The sequence below is a fragment of the Microplitis mediator genome, chromosome 11, assembly GCF_029852145.1.
Source record: "Microplitis mediator isolate UGA2020A chromosome 11, iyMicMedi2.1, whole genome shotgun sequence".
In the NCBI taxonomy this organism is placed as follows: domain Eukaryota; kingdom Metazoa; phylum Arthropoda; class Insecta; order Hymenoptera; family Braconidae; genus Microplitis; species Microplitis mediator.
The window spans coordinates 17,821,716-17,840,429 of record NC_079979.1 but is presented as its reverse complement, the minus strand read 5'-3'; the positions used below and the strand labels follow the sequence as shown (position 1 = coordinate 17,840,429).

The 18,714-nt window shown below is 31.3% G+C and overlaps 2 protein-coding genes across 6 annotated transcripts in view; one reads left to right on the top strand and one right to left on the bottom strand.

Annotated features, from left to right (window-relative positions):
* The window catches only part of LOC130677055 (neutral ceramidase), a 52,524-nt gene extending 38,172 nt beyond the window's left edge, over positions 1 to 14,352 (bottom strand). Inside the window, exons 1-2 of one of the 5 annotated variants that reach the window (XM_057483626.1) lie at positions 1,863 to 3,032; positions 1,599 to 1,667 (exon numbers count right to left, since the gene is read on the bottom strand). The gene's annotated coding sequence lies outside the window, so the exon portion shown is untranslated. The other 4 variants (XM_057483627.1, XM_057483629.1, XM_057483623.1 and 1 more) reach the window with 4 other exon arrangements.
* On the top strand, positions 4,885 to 17,853 carry LOC130677053 (serine protease nudel). The gene is made up of 19 exons (XM_057483622.1): positions 4,885 to 5,352; positions 5,424 to 7,328; positions 7,411 to 7,614; positions 7,791 to 7,954; positions 8,037 to 8,632; positions 8,701 to 8,984; positions 9,066 to 9,341; positions 9,419 to 10,007; positions 10,081 to 10,250; positions 10,328 to 10,441; positions 11,634 to 11,814; positions 11,943 to 12,296; positions 13,956 to 14,141; positions 14,220 to 14,364; positions 14,435 to 14,600; positions 15,330 to 15,527; positions 16,616 to 16,856; positions 16,918 to 17,037; positions 17,332 to 17,853. Exons 1-19 carry the CDS (start codon positions 5,154 to 5,156, stop codon positions 17,636 to 17,638), a joined length of 6,399 nt encoding a protein of 2,132 aa, XP_057339605.1. The 5' UTR covers positions 4,885 to 5,153; the 3' UTR covers positions 17,639 to 17,853.
* Positions 17,854 to 18,714: the final 861 nt, after the last annotated feature.

Sequence of the window (18,714 nt, the reverse complement as noted above, 5' to 3'; positions counted from 1 at the left end):
TGGAGATTTGTTGACAAAGTGATTAATGTAATGAAATGATATCATCACAACAATAATTTTGACTGTATTATTATTTGTATAATGAATAAATTGTAGCAATGTTTGATGCCAATTTTATTTTAATTTTTAATACGGATCAATTTATTTTACTTACTTTTATTTATTTAAATATAAATTACTAATAATAATAAATAATAACTTGAAATAATATTTTTATTAAATTAAATTCAATCCGTTCCTCTTTAACTCTTTTACTAAACTGAATGACGCACAAAAATACGACGCAGTGTCTATACGAAAAAATATATGCCGGCGAAATAGTATACACACGACTAAAGATATAAGCCGGATATATACTATTTCGACGATACATATTTTTTTCGTGCGGGTGAACCTCTGGGGACTTGTTGACAAAGTCATTTATTTTATGATATGATATCACAATAATAATTTTGATTGCATTAATAAAAGTATGATAAATAAATTGTGGCGGTTTTTTGATGCCAATTTTATAATTTTGAATATTTGATTATTTTTTATATATTTAAATATATAATTAATAATAATAATGATGAACTTACAAAAAAAATTTCTCGACTTTCTCGATAGTTTATATATTTGATAATATCTAAATATGATAATTACTAATTACTAATTACTAATTTCATAACCGGCATATGTGAAAGAAAACACACGGAGATGTGACGTAGTAAGAGAATCTTACGACGTCATCTTGTATTGACCGGCACATGTGGGAATTAAACCCACACAGATATAGAAATAATTTCTAATTATTATGGAAAATAACACAAAAATTATTGGAAAAATTTCCATAAACTACGGGACTGTTCCCATGATTTACAGGAACTATACCCATAAGAATAGTTCCTGTATGGTCTTCGTATTTGTGGAAGTTTTTTTTACAACCATGGGTTAAATTTCCCTAATAAACAGGATTTGTTATATAAGATTTTAGATATCGATAGTTTCCGCATAGATTTAATCGAACTATAATTTTATTTTCACTCATAAACTTGTATAATTAATTAAAGCCATTCTGAGACAGTGCCCCCCACTTTTTAAAAATTTTAAATGACTTTCAACTGTCATAAGCGTATCAAATTTTTATCAATTAATTAAAAAAAAATTAAAGCATTAATTGAAAAAAGGACAACGTAGTCGTAATTTCACCTGCATATAGATTTAAAAAAAAATTATTTACACTTGATATCAATTAGGAATTGAACAAAATTCGTTAAATAAATTTCAGTAAAATCGTCATGTCAATTTTATAATTTGAATTTTTGAATTTTGGCGGCTAAAATTTATTCAGCAAATTTCGTTTAACTTCCAATTGATATCAATGGTAAGTAATTTTTTTAAAATTCTATATCTAAACAAAATTACTTCTACGTTGTCCTTTTTTCAATTAAGGTTTTAATTTTTTTTTAATTAATTAATAAAATTTAAATACGTATGACAGTTGAAAGTCATTGCATATTTTTGAAAAGTGGGGGGCACTGTCTGAGAATTCCTTAATGCTCTGTACTAAACTCGTATGTGACATAATCCGATAAAAATAAAAAAAAATTAATTACCAAAAAAAATATTCCGATAAAATCACACGTTCAAATGTATGAGCGCGAAATTGCGCCGTCGATCTGAAACTTGAATCAACTTATCATCAAATAAAATATCACCAGCACAATAACAAATTAACGTTCATTTTTTTTTAAATTACAATAGTAAGTAAACAGAGTGACAGCTATCGGCGGATGTCAACCAAAAACTGTCCACTCAAGGAATATAGTAACGATAAAATAAAACCACAAATAAAAAAAAATGTTTTTGTCTCAACTCACTCCTTTAATTTACGTCCGCAAGATAAATTTAATATAATTACTGATAGTGAGTAACAACTCGAATGATACGATCGTTCATTGAATAAAGAGACTTGAGTAATGCACGAACAAAGCCACTAACTCAATCAATTTATGACTACAGTTTGTCACGTATATGTTTTTTTTTTATTCTCAATTTTCCTTTTTTTTAATCTTTATTTTTTCCGACAAAAATTACTTCTATTAGTAATCACATTTATTTAAAAAAAATATATGAATGTTTTAACGGTAAAAAAAAATTTCAACTCAGAAACTCTGTACAGAAATTTAAAAAACAAACAGATGATTTTAGTCCAGACGAGCGAGAGAAACTGGATAATTCTTAAAGTTTCTCCTTCCACGTTGAGCTGCCTTTTATTTAACAATTCTCATTCAATTTGTTTTTTCTTCACTCACGCATTCCGCATCTTGTATCAGTAAGAACGATCCCAGCAGATTTATTATTACATCTTGTGTATCACGAATAAAATATACTGTCGCTTTCATTTGCATACAATTGCTCCCATTTGTTTTTTTTTTTTTTTTTTTTCATTATTATGTTTATCAAACACGTGGTCGTAATCGTTCTTCAGTTTTATCATTAACATAAATTTTGATTCCCGATATTAAGTTCGATGTCAAAATAAATTTTTAATGACGTAATTTTTGGATCAATTGAACTGATAAATTTTTTTTGACGTTTAATTTTAAGTTTTGGGAAATTTTATTTATTTATCAACTGACTGATTTATTTTTCAGTAAAAAAAAAATTTTATTTAATAAAAAAATAGAGCCAATGAAAAAGAGAGACTCTCGTTCTCCTTGAGTTAAATGCACGCTCATTGCTTCGCCAGCGTATTTCGTAATTCGCATTCCGTTGAGTTGTTACGAATTTTGTGTTCCATGATATCAATCCACATAAATTTATATTTTAATTATTTATAAAAAACTTTAGAAATTTATTATATGGCTGCTTGTACTGTCGGTTACTTGAGGGCCTTTATATAGATATTCGGAGCCCGATTTCTTCCTTTTTTTTTTCCTCATATTGGAAAATTCACAGAGTAACTGAACATTGTGGTAGTACTGGATTATAAATATTTATGAATTTTATATTTAGGTAATTTAGGTGAGATGTTAAGAGAAGTTATTTTGCTGACTATGACCACTAACCGACACTTTTGATCGCTCACTATAGCGATACGAGTTACTAGGTGTTCTAACGTCTAGAGGAGAAAGTAAGAGAGGAAGAAGCATATCTTGCATAACGGTACTGTAAATCGAATCAGAACGTTAACTTGAAATAATTATTATTATTATTTCTCTGTAAAAAATCAGGAGTGATCTGGATTTCAATCCGCCCTCTCTGATTCGGAGTTTTAATATTGAAGTTAACTCCCCTTCGGAGTAAATTTCAGTCCGAATTTACAGCAGATTTAATCCGCTTTCACTCCGAAAATTTTTTACACTCTACGGATATTATTATTATTTAATTATGAAAATTATAATTTTGACTAATTCTGAAAAAAAAATTCGCTCCAAAAATGAGTACATATATGATATTTCCATAGCTATATATAAAATAGATTTCGGATCTCTGTTTCTGTTAACCGTTTCTGTGAGCGGAAATGATAGCTTGACATAATGGACAGTCCTACGGGCTTATCAAATGCATCACTTGGCAAAATAGTAACTTCACTGCGCTAAATCTATTATTATGTATATGTTTAAAGAAAAATTATCTTTTTTATTTTGTTATTATTTTTAGGAGTGTGCGAATATCATTTGAATCGAAAATTCGAATTATTCGAATAGTTCAAATAATTGTCTCGTGCTCTTAAATTAATCGATTTTGATAGAAAATTTGTCTTGTTCGGGTGTATTTTACTCAATTTGAATATTTTTTTCATAGAACTCATTACTAAAATAATAAAAATTTTATTGTTAAAAAAAGTGACATCCGGTCACACCCGGAATGATGTTAATAAATACGACGAATACAAATTCTTCTTTAATTTAATAATTAGTTTATTATTTGGTTTGAATTCAGATTGTTCTATTGAACTATTTGAATGATTCGAACTATTCGAATCGAATAATTTGATTCGATTCGAGACGAATAATTCGTGAATTCGAATATTCGCACACTCCTGATTATTTTTTTACTATATAATATTGCAATATTAAAAATTATGTTTAGTTTTATTCGGAGGCAAATCTTCTGCACGCAAATATATTTTTGTTTTTTGTATTTTTATGTAAAAGTAACCCTGTAATCGGCTATGGCTGCTGGGTTTGTTGCTAAATAAATAAATAAATAATAGTCATATTTTTCAGTATTCTACTATATATATGATCATATCTAAAATTTTGCAGGATGAGTATATGAATGATATTTGAAAAAAAATCTGGGCATCGGTTAGCCAGCCTCAAAACTTCCCGCTGTTTGAGCTCCTTGAGCTCGAAAACATTGTTGTAAATGCACTTACGAGCTCTTCGAGAAAATACAAAGAACATCTAGACCCAGGGCTCGATGTTGTTAAAAAAAATTCGAATCGACATCAGATAAATTTTATGGATTTCCCAGAGAAATCATTCGAATTATATCAATAATTTAATTTTAAGTATTGACTTTTTTATTAATTAAAGACAGCGATATAATTTTTAATAATGAATTTATAAAAATAAAATAAAATTATTTTTTACTAAAGAATTTTTAATTCATAAAATTTAAGCAAATTTATATATGTATGAGAGTTTAAGGAAATAAGCGTCAGCAAATAAAATATTTTATGATTAATAAATGTAATTTGAGTAATTTTTTTCTATAAAACATAAATTTTATTAAAATATATATAAATGCGTCGGTGGAAGGCAATGACCTGCGGATATGAGGTGTAATATGTCAAAATGGTTAAGTACTCTTTACCCAACTTTTCCATAATTTGCTGACACTTCATCAGTCTTCAACTTATGCTTCAACAAACTTTGTTAATTTTCCCTTCATTATAAATTCATTATTACTCGAGATTCGACAGTGAAACGAACGATTTTTTGCTGTCCTTCCGGCATATTGCGGTAATCAGTAAAAAAAATTTCTATTTACGTTTAATGAAGCCAGTGAGTCGCGAAAAACTTCATTAACATAATCTACATAATAAACTCTTAATTAAAAATTTATTTTTATTTTTAAATTAAACCAAATCAATTTTTTTTTTTTTGCTTACGGAATTTTATTTTTTATTGAATGTGAATTGTTCTAACAAATTACCAATGGGTGACAAGGAAAAATTGGTGACCGAATTGTCAGAAAAAATGACTCCCAATTCACCAGATTGTCTGATGATTTCAAAATTTACAAATTCACCAGCGAAACAATCCAACAAAATGCATAAGTTACGTTCGTTCTTAATTGTTCTGTTGATATTGGGATCACTGTGGACTGGATATTTAATTTACGATTCATACAGAGGTAAAAATAATTCAAATTCTCCTAATTTCGTTGATTGATTTTAATAAAAAAAAAAAATTAATAAATTTCAGGCTTGGAAATGATCGAAAAGGACTCGGAAGAAATTGAAAAAATTCGTAGTACAATACAAGAATTACGGAAAAAAGTAAAAGAATCATTTGATCCACCGATCGATGAATTCGATAGCAGTGATAATGACGATCCGGATTTTTCATTTGTGATGAAGCGTAATTCCGACAATGACCGCTATCGAGTAGGATCAATAGATCGTTTGAAACGTGACACAGCAAAAATTCCGAGTGGTCATGAAATGGGAAGCGGTAACAAGAAACGTGAAATCGAGGGGAGGAATTTATTGAATTCCTGTGATGAACGTCGTGATCATTGTACTACTCTTTTGAATTCAATTGGTTATAATATTAAAGCAGCTGAAAACGCTCTAATTAATATTAATAATGTACTACAAAATTTACATTTAATGAATTCACGGGCACAGGATTTGGCTTTATGTATCCAGTGTCATCAATATGAGCAGAGCAACATGATATCCTATCAAAAAAGTCAAAATCCCTTTAATTATTACAACAATCCAAATTTTAATAATATCCCTAATTTTTACAGTAATCGAAATTTTCAAAATTATCCAAATTTTAACAATTATCAAAATTTTCAAAATAATCTCAATCCTAATTATCAAAATTTTCAAAATAACCCTACTCCTAACACTTATCCAAATTTTCAAAATAACCCTACTCCTAACACTTATCCAAATTTTCAAAATAATCCGAATTTTCAAATTAATTCAAATCCTAACAATTATCAAAATTTTCAAAATAATCCGAATTTTCAATTCAATCCTTATCCCAACAATAATCAAAATTTTCAAATAAATCAAAATTTGAACAATTTTCAAAATAATCAAAATTCCACCAATAATTCAAATCTTAACAATACCAAAATTAATAACAATCTCAATAATAATACCAAAAATAATGGGAATCAAACAAATGAAACTTTATTAAAACCTACGGATGAAACTTTATTAAAACCTACGAATGAAACTAAACAAAAAAACCAAAACGAGTTTCAAACAATCGTACTGTCATCAAAAACGAATATCAGTAAAATTCAAGACGGAGCCAAAATAACAGAAGTTATTCGCAATCAAACAATAGTAGAAAAACCAGTGGATAACCCACGATCAATATCTGTCTGGAACAATGAACCAACAAGATATACAATCCCATTTACAGCATTTAAATCACGAGAGTATGAAGACAATAGAGACAGTAACTATTTAGATTCAAGTCCATCAGAGAGAATGACCACGCGCGACACCAAAAACGACAAGAAAATAGATAAGCAAGATAATGACCAAGGACAAGCTGGTCTCGTTACCGAGGACCCTTCGGTATTGAAGACTCTAGAACGCGCTTCAACTAATAATCAAATTAATCCACGAATGATGTTTACACAAGACCAACAAAGACAACAAAATCCGTCTATTCCAACTGCCGAGACCATGGTAGTCAATGACTTTTCATCCTCCAATAAGTTACCGCCTGTTGTCTGTTACTGGCCAACGATGTGTTACTTTAGACCGGATTCGTCCCATCAGCAAGCAGCTCCGATCTTTCCCTCTGAATCAGCAGTAGTCCATTCATTCCAATCAGCTCCAGGTTCTAATCCATGGAGATCCCAAGGAAATTCAAATCAAAATTTGGCTGAGGCACTGAATAACTTTTTTCCATCCGGCATGCCTTTGACTTCTCCACAAATGGGTAATCAGCAGCATATCGGACCTACTGGGCCTGGTGGGAGTTATCCCGGTCGTGACTCTGCAAGCCAATTACCCATACAATGCTCTTACGTTCATCATAATAATAATATTAATAATCAAGGAAGCTACGGGTATCGGACTGCTGATAACCACGAGCGCAACCAATCCAACCCAGTGATGAATCTTAAGAAACCAGGTACGCAATCATTCGAACATTCATTAAATTTCCAGGCCAACAGAGTATTTAATTTCTGTATTCATTTTTTTGCATCATTTAGGAGTATTGGAGTGTCCGAAAAATTACATTAAATGTTCCGACAAAAGCAGGTGTATTATGACTTCAAATTGGTGCGACGGAATCGTCGACTGCGCAGATGCCAGCGACGAAATTTCCTGCACATGCAAAGATAGAATAACTCCTGGTAAACATTGCGATGGATATTTCGATTGTCCTCGCGGTGAAGACGAGCTCGGCTGTTTCGGTAAGTCGATATCGCTGCTGATAACGCGGTCAGCTTTGAAATACTCTTCCATTGAGACTCACTAGATGGCGTAGAAACTGATCTTTTGCAGCTGAATTACAGTTTCTATTTACCGACACTGTGATTTCTTCAATCGAACTAAAACTTTACTACTATTTAAAATCTTTTTTATTTAGGATGCGGTAATGATTCATTCAGTTGCTTAGACTGGACCAAAAGGAACTTCAAAGGAAATTGTGTCCCATTGTCGGAAAGATGCGATGGTATCCGACAATGCCAGACTGGAAGAGACGAAATGGATTGCTCTGTACTAACAGAATCCTACATTGATATAGACGATGTAAAAGACTTTTACTAAGCTATCATACCATTTAATAATTTTAATTACTTAGCAAATAACAAATATATCAATGAATCAACAGATATCGACCATTGGACACTCGTCGGGGTATCTGTTCAAAAACTGGCACGGAAAATGGTACCCGGCATGCACATCAACTGAGTTTTGGGCCGACGAAGCCTGTCGCGGTGAAATAGGATCGCTGATCAATGACCCGAAGATCAACAGCGAGCCCGTGCTTCGTGGGCACAAACTCGGCCCTTACATTTCAATGTCAGAGACCGGAAAAGTCGAATTGGTACCAGAGTGTGATAACAAAGCAGTCTTCGTTAAATGCCCGTCTATCCCGTGCGGAACGAGGCTGACAGACCAATACGACCAATTCAAACCTTACGGAGTTTACGAAGACACACTTGTAGCTTCGGTTCATTCAGTCCAAGGAAACGAATCGACTGAACCATCACCAGCAACCACAGGTCCAACTCCTATAGACACTTCATGGGACTTGAGTGGTATCGGGGCCAGAACTCCTACAGGCGGAAGAATTGTTGGAGGTCGCGCTAGTCAACCGCAGGCTTGGCCATTCCTCGTAGCAATTCATCGCGATGGATATTTTCATTGCGGCGGAGTTGTTATTAATGAAAATTGGGTACTAACTGCTGCGCACTGCGTTGATAAGTATGAAAATATATTTAAAATTTTCCATTTACTTTAAATAATTTTTTATAATCGCGGAATTTATTTAGTCATCACAGTCATCATTACCAAATTTTTGCTGGGCTACTGAGACGCTTCTCATTTTCACCGATGGCCCAAACACGGCAGGCCAAGTTCATTGTGCCTCATCCTGAATACGTCAGCCGCACAATGACTAACGATTTGGCGTTAATAAAATTGAATGAACCGTTGAGATTTAATCGGTGGATTCGTGCCACTTGTCTTCCCATACCCGCATGGGGAAATATTCCACGTGTCAATGAAACCTGTACTACCATTGGATGGGGCGCCACCGTCGAAAATGGGCCCGATCGTAATTATTTAATTAGCGGCTAAACTAACGGATAAATAAATTGATTAATTAATTAGCTAATTAATGAAACTTTTATTGCAGCTGATCATTTAAGAGAAGTCGAAGTACCGATTTTATCTAAATGCAAACGTAGACATGATCAAAGCAACGGAATTATTTGCGCTGGGTTGAGTGAGGGCGGGAAAGACGCGTGTCAAGGTGACAGTGGGGGCCCACTGATGTGCAATGTACCAGATTCTAACTCTAGGTGGTACGTTGCTGGGATTGTCAGCCACGGAGAAGGTTGCGCGCGTCCTAATGAACCCGGAGCTTACACCAGAGTCAGCTATTTTCATCCATGGATCAATGAAACCATCAGTGAGTCTACGGTTTATTTGAATTCCCGCGAAAATTTGAAAGAGGGATTTTACTTGTTGGGTTTAAAATTTTTTCAGATCTCGACCATGAGCCTTTTGGGCCAAAACCTCTGGCCAATTGTCCAGGGTTCAAGTGCAATGGAGAACTCGGCAAGTGTCTGCCATCACGAAGACGATGTGATAAAAAAGTTGATTGTTTGGACGCCGAAGATGAAACCGATTGCTACCATATTGACATCCCGGTAAGCGAACTGCCGCTCCAAGCTTCAACTGACAGAGAAATTTACGAGACTACTCCTGAAGGTGTAATTGAAAAAGTTGCTAAAAAAAATTATAATAATCCGGAAGCGGGCGTTAAACCGCGAGGTAATAAAACACTTGATGATACACCGGAAACCCCGAATTATGGAGATGATAAAAAATTAGATAATACAGATGAGAAGGAAGTAAATGAATTCGCAACCACGCAATTTGCGCTTAATAACGAAGACGTTACAGATGGAATCACAGAAGTGATGGATAAAGTAACGGAAAGTAGCAGTGGTGATTATCGTTATTATAGCGCAGCTACAGAAATAAATCCCAGAGTACCGGATATTGATGTAATGGGTAGGAATAGAGAAACTTGGGAAATCCCGAAAAACGATTCGATTTTTTATTGCACTAAGTAAGATTTTATTTTTAAACAATTAAAGGAAAATTGTTCAGTTATTTATTTATTGGTTTATTTTTTTTTACAGAATACCGCAAAGTGTTTTCCGGTCCAACAGGTGCGACAAAAAATTCGATTGTGAAGATGGAACGGATGAGTTCGGATGCACTTGCAGAGACACTTTGATCCTGCAGCATCCACTGTCGGTTTGCGATGGACGCATCGATTGTGCGGATAAATCTGATGAAGTTGATTGCGGTAAAAAAATTTACTCTTCGTAATAAAATTTAACGACGCAATAATATTTCTGTTATTTATTGTTGTGTTTTTTTTAGGTTTTTGTGGTGAAGACAAATATTTATGCGTAAGAAGTACTACTTGTATTTCTTCAGTAAAGAGATGTGATGGTAAACAAGATTGCCCGTTACACGACGATGAAAAAGATTGTTGTAAGTTATTTTATTTAACTACATGTTTAAATGTCGGTGATACAAAAAAATAATTTTATTTATAAAAAATTTAATTGCTTTATTAATTTTGAAATTCGCGGGTCCCATAACTTGGAAATTTTCTAAGTTCTATTTTGAGTTGCATAAAATTTTTCTGTCCCAAAATTTTATTTAAAAAAAAATACTACGGCCGAAAAAAAACCGATTCAATTGTCGCCCAAATATTTTTACCCGGGGTTACAAAAACCATAAGCGCGTATTTTGGCATAAAGATGCTCCAAAATTTTTATTTTACTCCGAATGGAGCCGAAATTTTCAAATTTATCTGTACTAAAATTATAAAATATTTATTTTTAATTATTTATTATCAGCCTATTAATTAAAAATTCAAAAGTGAAAAGTCTTTGGCCGGATATTCATAACTTTAAAGTAGAAGCCCCTATACCTGCTCAGTACCATTAGACGCTCACTTTAACTGTTTAAGGCGTTTTTTTATAATTTTTATTTAAAAAAATTACAACTAAAAATATTATTATTGATAAATAATTATTTGTGAATCTAAATATATTAAAATAGGATGTATCAAATTATTTTATAATAGATTATAAATTTGAATTAAATGACTGTTTTCAAAATCGCGCAAAGCCGGGCATTTTTTACTTTAACGTTCATTCGTTAGATTAAATTTAGTTTACGTCAAATTTTTTAAGAATTGTTATAACTACATCTTATTAAATACATTTTTTAAATTCATGAAATTTAATATTATGAAAGAATAAAGTAGTATAATTTATAAATTATTTGTCCAAATCAATAAACTTATCATAGTTTAATTGATATTGTCTTTGAGCGACTATAGGGCCATGTGTTGGTCGAGTAATGGTACATGACAACTTTTAGTGAGCGACTATGGGTACACTCAAGGACCTTATTTTGAAAATTAATAATAATTAATTATCAAGATTATTCTTCAAACTTAAATTTTATTCTAATACTCGAAACTTCAAAAAATAACAAAAAAAAATGGTTTTTCATTTTATTTATTAATTTATATTGAGTAATTTAATCTCACTCCAATTAAAAGTGAGCGGGTATAGAGGCTTTTACCTTAATTAGGAAAAAGTTTCTCATTCACCGGCTTCACATTTAAATTCTAAACTAAATTAATTTATTTTTATTGATAAATTTAAAGATGCGCTGACTGATGGAGAAACTATAGAATTAGATGTAGACGGCACTTCTGTATTAAGACACAGTGGAGTCTTATCAATAAATCTTAACAACATTTGGAGTGTCATGTGCATCCCGCCATCGAATTCCGACGAGAGCGAGAGGAACATCGCCAATAAATATTGCGGCTTCATCGGCTTTCAGTAAGAAAAATTAAACCAATTTTTTAAAAATTAAACCTGTACTACAAAAAGTTGGAAGTGAATTCTAATGCGAATTCACTGTCGCTCGAATACTTGACACCTTTGTAATAATTTTTATTTAAATTTAGCAAATATAAATCAATGACTAGACATAGGTACTACAAAAAAATATTAGAAGAACAATATGTTGACGAGCGAAGTCCGCGACAATTCGATGCTGCTTTTATAAATAATAGTCTTAGGATAGAAGACAGTAGTGAAGTCAACGGTGCTGCGCTATGCAATGTTTCGTACTTAGAATGCGAGCTTAATTTCAATCGGCCTGTCTTTCAATATTTATACAGAAGTTATATGATTAATAATGAAACGTATTTAGTGCCGTGGGAAGCCGCGATGTTTGTTGACGGTAAATATCATTGCCCTGCATTACTTTTGGATACTGTTTGGGCATTAACTCCTACGCGGTGCATAGAAAATATTGAGTAAGTTTAATAATTTTTTAGCAAAAAACATAAATTTTAATCCCTGATTAAAAACTCCGGTTTAATCAAATCGACCCGAGTCGAAATTTAAAAGCTGCATTCATCCCTCTAGTCCGAAATAGAACCGATTTAGAACACTGTAAGCCGCCTTAGCTCCTACATCGAACCTCAGGATCCTACCATTTACTATGAAGTACTAGTTTGAACCGCTAAGTCCGACATGTATTTTTTTTAATTTAAAATTTCTAAGTAGTAAGTAACAGTACTTAAATTGTAATTTTTTTCGATCATTCCAGAAAAATTTTTATTATTTTAAATATTTAAGATTATTTTTGTAACTTTTAAATTTCAATCAAAACAGAGTACCCTCAAAATTTGATAAAAAAAAATTTTATATTTTAAATGGTTTTTAAATATTCCAAAATCACTTCTGTAAATATAATTAAGCGTTACTTTGAATTTTTTTGATAAACTTTTTCAAAAATCAACTGTCAGTTGAAAAATATTAATGACGTTTGTTTTATGATAAAAACTATTAAAAATTTTTTTTCTTCTTTTGTATCGAATAAACATGTAAAATATAATTTTGCTTCATGTAAATTACTTACAAAAAAATTCAACTTAATCAAATTCGTTTAAAATCCAGAAATTTTTTTTTTACCTTTTTTAGGGGGTACCCCACTTTGCCCGCAGAAATGAAAAATTTTTTTTTTCAACGGTAACTGAAAATTTCTTCTATTTACTTTGAATATCATTAAGAAAAAACAATTTAGCGTATTTGAGTCCTCGAAAACTTGGTATTTTCTTAAGTACCCCCTTTTGCCCCTCCCTCCCCTATGATAAGAAATAATTATAATATACGAATATTTCATATCATTTTTAATTTAATTTGCGTTTACAATGATTGGAACACTTTCAATTTAAATTTTCGAAATATATAGCTGCGGCTTTATTGTTTGTGACGAAAAATTTAACAATAACAACAATAGTAATAATAGCAATGGCAGTTATAATTATAATAATAATAATAATTCTATAATTATAATAGCTATTTTTAAAGTAATACTATTATTAATTATTAATTGTTACTAAAAATATAGCTAATAATATTCTTGTATTGAAAATAATTATCATAATGATAGAATTATTATTATTATTATTATTATTATTATTATTATTATTATTATTATTATTATTATTATTATTATTATTATTATTGTTATTAAATAGGTTGTAGGGGTCTTAAGCCGATCCTAATTTTCATTCCCTTCAGACCCGATTTCGGACCCTAATGTGGTAAAAATGGAAGTTTGTATCACTTTGGGGTCCAAAGTCACCTAATGTAACATGAGAATAGAATCTACTTTAATCCCTCAAGTCCTAAATAAGAACTACCTTAGGACGCTCAATGTCGGCTTTAAATTTCGACTCAGGGAATCAGTCAAACATAATTTTTCGGGAGCGTTCCGATCAACGGAATAAATTTCAATCAGAAAAAAAAATAATTTTTTGATCGATTCATTTTCCGATTTCCGATGAATTTTTAATCGGAAACTTTTCGACTCAGCTCGATTTAAATTTATCGAAATTCAATCGGAGTTTTTAATCAGGGATAATAAAAGTAAATTAGAATTAATCCAATTATTAATGTTGATTTAGTCAAACAAAGAATATCACATCAGTTATGGCTGGTTTATCGGTACCATATAAATATGTAGATGGTCCTCATCAACAAATGAGAACCGTCCTTTATATTAAGAAGTTAGATCAGTTTGACGTGGCTTTGCTACGTTTTCATGATTTTCCCATCACTCAATATATACAACCGATATTCATTAACCGACGGTAATTATTATGCATAAAATTAATAATAATAATGGTTATTTTTGTTGATGGACAAATAATAAATTACCTGGTTTTTAGAACTTTCCGTTCTTTGTTAGACCAATGCCTGGCAACTGGCGTCGATACTAACTTGGGGGTAAAAAGTACAGGGTTTGATCCAGTTAAGGAAAATTGCCCTTCTTGCAACCGATGTTTCAAAAGTACATTGAGAAATAAGTGTCCTGTAAGAAAAAAATTTTTTTGTAAATTTATTTTAATATTTAAGGAAATAAAAATTTTATATTTATAATCAGAAAAATGGGTCGGCTGAAAATTGGAGTGGTTTTGTAGCTTGTAAAGGTTTTTATGGGTGGTATCCAGTCGCTGTTTTTAGTGAAAAAGACATCATGTGTGGATTTACTGAACCACATGCATTGACTGGAATTGAAGAGATGTATCCTTATATAACGGAAGCAATGGGTAAATATAAATTTTTATTTAACTTTTGTGTTAATAAACGAGTACTCCTGCAATTGTATTTTTAATTTTCTTAAAACAGAGTTTATTTTCTGGGTTCCATTACAATTGATCCCAGACAACTGATCCCCGACAAGTAATCACACGATAATGGATCCCACAGACAACTGATCCCACTGACAAATTCATAAAATAATTAATTACTATGACATGAGTAATTAAAATTCACTGTTGTAAATATAAAAAGTTAAATTATGTAAATTAGTTGTCGGTAAAAATCAATTGATGTTGGGATCAATTTATAGGTATCACTTGTCGTGGTATAAAAATGTTGGGATCAGTTGACGGCACACCTATTTTCTGCTATTTAAATTATTTTTTAAACCACAAAAAGGTGACGGATATTATGGAGCCACCAAGATTTTTTATAAAAATTTCTATCACGGGAGTCCATTTTACCCCACATGAAATTTTTTCATACCTGAGCCATATCGTTATCCATTTGCTTATTATCACTGACTAAAATAAAATAAAATTCTTCAAAGTTGTCCATTTTACCCCAAACATAAATTTTTTTTTTCAATCGCTGGGTCATATTGGCACCAAATATTTAGGGGTCATTGGAAAAAAATGGAAATAGAGGAAAAAATCCGCGAGAGTTTTTTCTTATAGGGGCATTTTAGCCCACCCTGTTTTCTTTAAATAATATTTTTAAAAATGTATTAATTTTAGAAAACGTACACGAAGAGACTCGTTTTACTAATGAGTGTCGTGGTGTCCGCTGTGCCGAGGGTAACTGCATACCATATCCACTCGTTTGTGACGGTATCCGACATTGTCGAAATGGTTCCGATGAAACCCAGAAAAGCTGTAACGATAAGCAAAATGATTGCACAGTTGCTCCGCACACACTGCCGCCCAAGTCGTGTGGTAAATAATTTATGTTAAACGTCTTTATTTATTTATTTATTTTTACATAATTATTACGGTGGTCGTTAAAAATTAAATTTTCTCAGGCGCCCCATAAAAAGCTTCTTTTTAGTGAAAAAATACGTGGGGAGTTTGGTTTTTTCTTTTTAAGTAAAAAGAACACGTGCCGCAGGACGATCAAAGCCCATTTTTCGATACAGTCGCGGTTTTTTTCAAATATCTCATGAAATATGCAGATTAAAGGAAAAAGTCATATGAACAATTTTGTAGGAAATTAAATTCTTGACAAAAAAGGTCATATTCATTTTTTTTATAAAATGTGTATTTATGAAGATATTTTAAAAAACTTTTTTTAGATCTAATGAATTGAGCGTTTTAAAAATTATAAATGTTTTTTTTTAAATATCTTATGAAATATGCATGTTAAAGGAAAAAATCATAGGAACAATTTTGTAGAAAATTAAATTCTTGACCGAAAAGGTCATGTCCATTTTTTTTATAAAATGTGTATTTATGAAGATATGTAAAAAATCTTTTTTTAGATCTGATGAATTGAGCGTTTTAAGGATTACAAATGTTTTTTTAAAATATCTTCATAAATACTTATTTTATTAAAAAAATGAACATGACCTTTTTTGTCAAAAATTTAATTCCCTACAAAATTGTTCCTATGATTTTTTCCTTTAGTCTGCATATTTCATGAGATATTTAAAAAAAACATTTGTAATCCTTAAAACGATCAATTCATAAGATCTAAAAAAAGTTTTTTTAAAATATCTTCGTAAATACACATCTTACAAAAAAAATGAACATGTCCTTTTTTGTCAAAAATTTAATTCCCTACAAAATTTTTCCTACGATTTTTTCCTTTAATCTGCATATTTAATGAGATATTTGAAAAAAACCGCGATTGCATCGAAAAATGAACTTTGATCGTCCTGCGGCACGTGTTCTTTTTACTCAAAAAAAAAAAAAATCCAAATTCCCCACGTATTTTTTCACTAAAAAGAAGCTATTTATGGGGCGCCTAAGAAAATTTAATTTTTAACGACCACGCTAATAATTATGCATTACTTATTTTTCGTAAGGATGTACTCCGACTCAATTGACCTGTGTTACCGGGTACTGTATACCCAAAGACAAATATTGCGATGGCGTTGACGATTGTGGCGACGGTAGTGACGAACCGATAGGCTGCGGTTGTAGAGATTACTTGGATTTAACGGCAAAGCACCGCATTTGCAATGGAGTTCGTGATTGTCTCGACAAATCTGATGAAGCTCAAGAAATTTGCGGGTGCTTGCCAGGAAGCTACAAATGTCATAATAGGTTTGTACTCGCAAATATTCAATTAATTTTATTTTTTAAAATTATTTTTACTGTTACTCAGTACCAACCCTAACGGAGATGATTACTGTTTCCCCTATGACTTTGTATGTGACGGGGAACGGGATTGTCCGAATGGAGAAGACGAGAGTCGTTGCAGAATCGTAAGAAGTAAAGCTGAGCCGTAAGTATTTGAAAATATATTTAAGGGAGAGTGGGGTAAAATAAGATTACATCTGAATTACATATCAGCCCTTTTTTCTAAAGGCTCATTTTCCCCTACTCTTCTTTGCTATTAAATATTTAAGTCCAAAAATAAAATTTGATTTTTTACAAATATAATGTAGAGGTAAAATGGGCCACTTAATGTTTTTTTTAATCATTTGGGGGAAAAAATGACACTTGGATTTTTGGACCGCGAAAATTTTTTTTTGAATTCCAATAAATTATTAATAAAAAATGTCAATTAAATTAACAGAGTTGGCACTGGAATTGTATTAAAACGTGAGTACGGAATCTGGTTCGAAGAATGTTTTCCAGAAGTAATTAAAACCCATGAGCAGTCCGACGAAATTTGTAAGACTATGGACTACAAAAGCGGGAAACTTTTGGACCCAGTGGATCGCGAGAAGTACAAACCGTTGCATGCATTGCGAGTAGAAGAATTTTATTCTCTAGATGTTAATGGAAAAACTACGATTATAATCAAAGACGACAAGCCAATAGCTACTATGGTATCTCAGCCTGATCAATGTCACCACGCTTACGTCCGTTGCGAGGCATAGAATCCTGTCACTTATTCAAGGATCAATTGCTTTTTTATATTTATTTACTTTCACCGTAATTATTCTCACCATTTTATGACATTCGTTTTTTTTTATTCATATTTTGTAATCATTTTTTTACTGTTTCCTCTAACTAAATATTAATTATTATATATTTAAATATATGTAACATAAATTAACTTTTTACCAAATAAAAATATTTAATTGTCAAAACAGTCAAATTAATTTTAAAATGGAGTTAGTGGCTAAACTATGAACTTTAGAAAAAAATATTTCAGATAAAAATTGTAGGAAATTTAATTTACTACAAAAAAGGTCCTTGGACTCACTAACGTATCTCTGATAGTTTCAAAGTTATGAGTTAATTAAATAAGAAATCAATTAATTAAAAAATAATGTCTAAATTTACTTTCTTACTTCAAGTGGCAATTACTCTAAAATAATTAGACGTACGTAAAAATGTCACTCGGCCTTTTTTGTAGAGAATTTAATCAGCTACTAAATAGCTCTCATACATTTTTGTCATATATGTATAAGTTTAGCCAGAATTTGAATTTTTTTACAAACTTTCAAATGTAAAAATGTACAAATTAATTTTTTTGAAAAAAATTTAATTGACGCAGGGCAAAATTCTGCAAGTTGTCAATAAAAAGTCAATAAATATGTATACTGAGGCTAATTGAATAATAAAACATCATATATGTAAACAAGTTGATATAAATAATAAATATTTGCTTGAATTAGTCACCTGAGAATGTGAACGGTCATAGAATATTATATATAAATATATAAATTTATACATATATGTACAGCGATGTAAGCATAAGTATGTAATAAATATACAGTAAAAGATTTGACTTAAGGGAAAGGCTGTTGGTATATTTCTGTGTAGTGAAGAGGAAGGATAGCAAAGCAACGATAGCCAGGAGGCATATACTCAATATTATATACCAGCAGTTTGCCTTCAACGGTAGCGACCTCATTCGCCTGCTGCTGCTGCTGCTGCATTCCTTTTCGTCTTCTTTCCTTCTATTCGTTTTACTCTCCTGAATTAAACTTGTACTTTACTTGTACTC